This window comes from Montipora foliosa, chromosome 13 (genome assembly GCF_036669935.1).
Source record: "Montipora foliosa isolate CH-2021 chromosome 13, ASM3666993v2, whole genome shotgun sequence".
Classification (NCBI taxonomy): Eukaryota; Metazoa; Cnidaria; class Anthozoa; order Scleractinia; family Acroporidae; genus Montipora; species Montipora foliosa.
Window position 1 is genome coordinate 23,297,391 of NC_090881.1, and position 7,500 is coordinate 23,304,890.

At 39.5% G+C, this 7,500-nt stretch overlaps 1 protein-coding gene across 1 annotated transcript in view; it reads right to left on the minus strand.

Annotated features, from left to right (window-relative positions):
* LOC137982915 (NLR family CARD domain-containing protein 4-like) overlaps nt 1-7,500 on the minus strand; it is a 15,873-nt gene that overhangs the window by 29 nt on the left and 8,344 nt on the right. Inside the window, exons 3-4 of the mRNA XM_068830073.1 lie at nt 6,052-6,105; nt 1-5,281 (exon numbers count right to left, since the gene is read on the minus strand). The exon at nt 1-5,281 is cut by the window's left edge and continues 29 nt beyond it. Coding sequence (XP_068686174.1) covers nt 2,544-5,281; nt 6,052-6,105 — 2,792 coding nt within the window. The 3' untranslated portion in view covers nt 1-2,543. The remainder of the gene's footprint in view (nt 5,282-6,051; nt 6,106-7,500) is intronic.

Below are 7,500 nucleotides of genomic sequence, written 5' to 3' on the forward strand. Positions count from 1 at the left end.
AAAATTGGTTTCATTTCAAAAGTAACACTTTTATCAACGCATTTGACAGAGACCCAAAGCCTGGTAGTTCGTACTTTTGATAAATTTCATTGCAGCTGATTTGAGGGTTCCACTGTCACGTTGAAACATTCCTAATCAACATTACTACATCAAACATGGAACCATATGTTTTCTTCCGTGCTGGTTAAATGAGATCAATAATAACAGAAGCACACCAGCTTCTGATAATAACCAAGGAAACGGACGAGAACGCATGCATGCTAAAAGTTTCTAAGTTTCTAACCTTCGAATCCCATGTCTTCAAGGCAGCTTGGTTGCTTCCGTGGGGAACTATTGAGTACTTTTCTGGAGAGACTGAAAAATTTTTGTCTACAAAGATTTTTGCGCTTCTGGAAACAAATTTTCACTTTTTTCATTGCCATCATCTCTGGCACTAAAAGTAGGAAATGCGAAAGTCCTCTTCATTCGGTATAATGGAGTAAAGGTGTATTTTAAAGGTTTACGATTTACCTTAAACTGTTTTAAAGCAATTCCTGCCGCTTTATATCTTGTTAGACGTCCTGAAGAGGTCTGCGCGATCTAAACCGGTAATTGACAGATCCGTTGATTTCAGCTGCACTCTGGTTCTTCTTCGTAATTTTTTTAAAAAAATTATTATTAAATTTCAGAATAAAAACTAGCGATCAAAAACGACCTTTCGATCTCCCTCAGATCATTTTCAAGTTGTAGAAAAAGCGAATGAAATATACAAATATAAGCAGAAATTAATGCGTGAGAATGTGCACCGATAAAATATTTAAATAAATACAAGCACTGAAATGTAAGTGGTGAAATAATTAAATATTATAGAAAACTATATAAATAACATTGCGCGAATTACATCTGACTGTTTGTTCAAAGTTAACTTAAGCTCCTTTATAAAGAGCATTTCGTAGATCAGGCAGTCGAATTTACTTTGGCACTTTCTTAAGATCTTAAAATCACGATATATGTCACTTGGGACTGTTCCATGTGGCCTGCGAACGCAGAATGTGATTCCCGATTGAAGACGATCCTTTGGCTTCCTCAACGCGCTGATAGAGGTGTCGGCACGTATACCCGACATAGTTTGTATCACACAAAACACATGCACTTGTAGTAGTAAACAACGCGTTGCTGGTTAATGATAAGTGGCTTCCTTTCCTTTGGTTGATCTCGTGCCCGACCGTACGACTTGTATACACGGGGAAATATCAAGTCCAATTTTGCGGTCCAGTTCCCCAAGTTGTCTTCGCGCGGAATTGGCCCGTGATCTCTGATCCTTGAATGGTAACACTATTCTGACCGGCGCTCCTTATTACATGAAATTTTGGCGACACTTTAATTTAGCGAATTCAGCGATTTTTCAAAATATCGCTAAATTAAAATGTACCTAAATTAAGTGTCGCTAAATTTAAATCGTCGCTAAATTAAAGTGACTACAATAGGAAATTGACGTTTATCGGATGTCTACTGATTACATTTGAGCTTCACAACTGAAATGATTCTTCGCTCGTATTAAATCTCGCTTTCCCATATGGACTAGGTGGTTTTCCACGTTTATAAAGAGCAGTGGAATCCTAGACTAAATGAAAAGCTTGACACAATTCACGAGGAAAATAATCCGCACGACTGGTACGCAGTTGCTGCAATAAGAGAAAATGTTAGTCGGCTTACACCAGTCTCCAGGAAGGAGATGTATCCTCAAGGGATGGGAGAAAGCGGGAGTCAAGGAAATTGCCAACAGCGACAACTGAACCACTACCACCTGTTGATCGGTTTGAAGAAATCGACCTGTCTTGATCGGTGTTTTTAGAAAGTTAATGGCTAGGTACTCGTAAAAGGAGCATTGACTCTGTGTAATAATGTAAATATGAGTGAGGACAGCATGAAGCTGAAGATATGACATTATAGTTGCGGTTTTATTTGTTTCGTTACGTTTTATAACGTTGTATGATTTTTTTTATGATTTTTTTTAATGAACCCATTGACGTTTATGATTTTATGAAATAAATTTTCTATTTCGTAAGAAAAATTGTGTTTGTTCATCGTGGTAAAGTACAATAATAATAATCAAGGTATTATCGTTTGTCTCACGATGTGGTCACTTGTGATATGAATCGCTAAGTAACTACATCATGGCACAAACGATTAATAATTTTAATGTTCTATTGTCGTCGCAAAAGTTTTGAATACCTTAATTCGCCAGAAAGTTTCAGCTTGCAAAATCGCAAAAATTAAGTGACTTATGTTCCAAAATTTACGAAAAATCGCTAAATTAAGGTGTCGCTAAATCCTGATTTTTCAAAATCGCTAAATTTACCTGTCGCCGAAATTTCATGTGATAAGGTACGTTGCACCCTCGTGTGGAAATTGGATCGCCAGACACTTTCTTGGTGACAAAATGACTAATGGACAATTGTAGCAGTTCAAACGCAAGGAAACCAAATCATCATCAATTCAAATAGTCAAAACTTTGCTTGCTTGTAGCACAGCATTTGGAACGACGTCAACGCCTTAGCCAGTCAGTAAAAAATGGAGTTTTCGGAAGAAATGGATAAATGGGGAAGTGCTTCTTGAAGAATTCGTAAAGTTTTCCTTGACAATTTGCAACCTCTGCAAACAAAGTACTCGATTTTACCAAGTTTCATTAAGAATGATGCGAGGGGCTTTTGCAAGTGATCCAATGCGTTACCGCTGAGGTTTAGGTTATTCACGTTTGGGACATTACTAAAGGACGTTTCCAAATCTTGCAGGTCATTTTCATTCAAATCCAACGAATTAAGGGCTAGCCATCTCAAATGCGGAAAAAAGCAAAGTTTTCTGGTTAGTGGAGTGAGACTCCCACTAACACTGACATGGCTGAACGTCAACGATTCCAACGGCATGTCTTTGTCTATTCTGCCAAAAAGGGCAAACATATCTTCAACATTCAAACTATCACCTGTGCCATGTAAATAAAGAGATTGTAAGGATGACAATCTCTGGAACAAAAGACCGAGCGCTGCAGCAACAGCTGGAGTTAGGTGGATTTCAAGTAGCGCCAGGTCAATGAGGCTCTTGTGCGCGATGCTGGAAACCAACCTCACGCTTGCTTTCTCAGCACAGCACCTATCACAGTAAATACAAAGTTCCGTGATGTTTTCAAAACTTGGCAACAATTTAGCGAGTTCTTCAGTTCCTTTTGACATCAGTTTACAATTCAATTTTAAATCGCACTTGCTTGGGTTTGGGAGCTGTTGCAAAAATTCGCAAACACTGTCTTCCGCATGTCGACCGTTAACGACGATTCTCATCAAATGGGTGCAATTTTTGATTACAGCACCAACATCTTTCATTGCAGAAAGTCCAAAACAATGAAACGTACTTAAGAACTTAAGAGACGTCTTTTGTGGAACCAAGCTTACCGACTGACACGGTAAAGCAACAGCCTGTGCCCTCTCAGTGAATAGCCTGGCATGGACAGCACAACCCAGGTCTAAGTCTCTGAAATAAACACTGACATCACCGTCGTGGATATCAAGGATTGATGAAAAACAACAATTCATTTTACATTCAACGTCGAGGAACTTTCTCAAAAATACTCCGGGGGGAACATTTTTCTCAGTTATCTTCATTGGGGCATTAAGGAAGTTTACTGTTTCTACCACCTTGTAAAGAGTTGCAAGGGAATCTTTAAATTTCAAAAACGATAAAGAATGCTTAAAAATAAAAGTCCAGGAATTCACACCGGAAAACAGTAACTCAACGTGAGAACGTGGTTTTGAGATAACTGTGATCCCGCCAAAGCATTCAACGCAAAATTTTGCAAGCGTTTCTTTTGACTGTACATCTTCAAAGCAATAAAAAACCAAATCACTGACATATTTATGTCCCCCAAAAACGTCATTCAATGGCTTGTATTTGTGGTCTTCATTAGATATCTCTTCTGATATATCAAGTGAAGGATCGTTTATTCTCACTGACTTCAAATGGTCAAACACTTTCGCTGCTCCTTCATCACTTAGTCCACATATGAATCGCAAAACGTTCTCGAAGTCGAGACAGCTTTTCAAGGTTTGAGTGTGCTCTTCAATCAAACCGAGATTTCCATCAGGTATACATTTGTGAGTCACGTACCATGCTGCTAAGAATTCTTGTACGCTCTTATGAATGAAAGAAACCATTTCCGTTGGTTGCAAGCTTTCTGTGCACTCAGTTACTTGAAGTAAACCAATGACAACACTTTCTTCACACAGGACTTCAGAAGAAAGTTTACCATACGGGAAGATGTGGTCATCGTTTAAAAGACACTCTAACGCCACCTTACCGATTTGACTGAGGATCTCTGAATTATCCTCTACTGTGCTAAAGCGAGGAGGGGTATTCTTTCCTTGGTTGTGGCTTAAAACGTGCTGGACAATCTTTGAATATAAGTTCGTTTTGCTTTTCGAAAAGCCATCTGACTGTTCCTTCTTCCATAGCGTGCAAAAGAACAGCAAAAGTAAGGGAACTTTTGCAAGATCTTTCAGTTTGTTTTCTTTCAAGTGGTGATACAAATCTCTGGCATCACCAAGCTGTCGAGTTATATACGTCACTTTGTCCTCCTCACTGAATCCTGTTATTTCTGCAAGCAGGTCTTGAAATTCTTGGAGCTCACCAGCTTTGGAAATTCGACTTGTTAGCAACACACAACAGTCTCTCAATTCTTTTCCACTGAATATATCAAAGATTTGAGATTTCTCTCCACTGTGATACTCATCATAGCCATCCAGCAACAGAAGAACTTCATCTTGATGGTTGGTGATGTAACTCAGAAGACCTTCCACTAACCACTTGTCTTCACGGGCAAAAAGTTTTGAGTTATAAATAACATCTTTGAGGCTTTGACATTTGGACACTTCCTTGAGGTTAACGAAAACAACAAGCTTGAACCTCCCCAGAACAGCTGCTTGTTTATCTTCAGTCTGAGTGTTACCAAGTCGAGCCCAGTCAATCGCCAGCCTCTTCGCAAAAGTGCTTTTACCAATTCCCGTCTCTCCCTGCACAAGAATCCTTTTTGGATTATTTCCGTTACCGATTGGACTGAAGAGGTCACTGTAGTGAGTCATCTCAGACTGTTTTGACCCAGCTAAGGTGGTCTCCCTTTGTATTACACGCAGTCGGGTGTAGATTTGATCAATGTCTACAAGAGACAACCTGGACCAAGAAGACGTTCGCACTTTGGATGTTTTTTTGTAATGTTCTTGGAGTTTTGCTCGGTAGATTTCCTCACTGAAAGACTCTGATCATGCGAAAAAAAGTAAAAAAAGAGAAATGATCATTTCGGCCAACGTTTCGTTCAACACGCTGAACGAAGTCCTTGTCTCTTTTGGGAAGTATAACAGAAGGTTTTTTAATTGAAACTTCATCTTCACCGTCACTGCTTCATTCTCTCTTTTTTTTGTCACTATTACTATCATCGGAAAAATCATCATCATGATTATTATTATTGCACAGCTAATGGTGAAAGAGTTGGTATATTGAAGAAATTGCATCCATTGGAAACTCGGAAAAAGTCGGAGTTCCAGATGGGATCTTCGTGATCTAGTCGGATGCTCTAACCACTGAGCTACTGTACACTATGGTGAGCAAGGGTTAAATGTGGGTCTCTTGACTAGAACTGCATCACGCAGTTATAAAGTCAAATAACGATGTAAACTTAGGTGGTTGACTTACGCTCGGAAAAAATTAGAAAATTCTTCATACATTTACATTTACCGGGGTTGACATTGGACCACCCCCTTCACTATAATTGCAAAATGGCATATTATCTGAACATCAAGTCATCTCTTATGACCTTCAGGTACTCATTGTCAGTTGTACTTCAACTATTCACATCAAAAACTCGTGTCAAAGGTATCATGTTTATCATTATAATCATCATCATCATCAGGCAATAAAGGAAGTGGGTTACTTCTCGCTTTTGCTTTTAACATACAAGTTTGTGTCTTTTGCCAGCAAGGCCTACACAATTTTATTCTCAAGCAGAGCTTAACACTCTTCTCAACCTACCCTGGATCTCTTTTAGTTTGTCCTGACTGTGCAATCCTTGTGTCTTCAGCATCTCTTTATTATTAAAAAAAGAAAACGAAATGAGGAAAAAAAGATACAAACGAGGAAAGCAAAGCCAACAAAACCAGCAACTCACAGTAACTCAGTAGGAATAATTGACTCAATTACCTAAAAGAAATTTCCACTCCAACAAAATTAACATCAAACCTCAGGAAAAGATGTCTATACAATCAAATTTTCCTGAACATTAAAGAAAAGTCGAATCCGAATAAAGAAATTTCAGTATTGCCTCTTCTGTTAAAATTTCCTGGCCATCTTTAATAACTGTGACATTTTACAGTTGCCCAAACGTTATTATACAAAAGCCCTTTGTATCAGAACCATAAGGCAACTGTTTCACATCACAATCCTTGAGATAGTGGTGCTCGCAAGAATTTTAAATAAAAGACTGAATCAAAAATTCAAACTTTTTCTGATAAAAAAAAAGAAGTTGTGCTGGATTGTCACAGGAGGAGGCGGAATATTAGTGTGGCCTGGATTGATGTAAAAAAGATATGATACGATCATAAATTTGGTTTTATCAACGGAGTTGATAATGTAAATTGGCCATCGTACAGAGATTCTAAAAGCTGACGTTTCGGGCGTTAGCCCTTCGGATTTGGATTCGCTCTGACTAAGGGCAAACGCTCGAAACGTCAGCTTTTAGAATCTCTGTACGGTGGCCAATTTACATTATCAACTCCGTTGATAAAACCAAATTTTTGTATACTACTTCCACACCGACGCAGCACCACAGTTTCTTTAGAAACTACCCCTTCATTCATTTGATACGATCATAGTTGGCTGAATGGGGTGATGACGTTACACAGGTTTCCCATATGGCTGTGTAAAGTCATTGCCAAACTGTGCAAGAGTTGGAAAAGGTGGTGGCGATCACAAGACAAGGGAGAGAGACCTCCGAGAGGATTAAGGTCAACAAAGGGTTGCCACAGGAGGATGCATTGTGCCCAAGGCTGTTCACCATATGCTTGAACCCAGCCCATCAACAGCCAGGTTACCGGTCTCTTGTATATTGATGATCTCAGGATCTTCGCTGCATCGGAGAGTCCGTTAAGCTCGAATGAGTTATGAAGGTAGTCAAGTCGTCTATGGAGGATGTGGGGCTTCAGTGGAACCCAAAGGAGTGTGCGGTGGCCCATGTGAAAAGGGGGATACAAGTGAGTGGTGTCTCATGGGGGAAAGTTGATGAGTCGACTAGAATACCCTGTCTTGATGCTGCTGAGCAGTACAAGTTCGTGGGAGTACTTGAGAGTGTTACGCAGGATAAGTTGGTCCTGGAGTGTGCAGCAAAAGAGTATCTCAGACGATTGTCAGTGATCTGGACAAGCCCCTTGTCCGATTACAATCAGGTGGTAGTGTCAAATTCAGCTACGCGAGCAGCTCTTACCA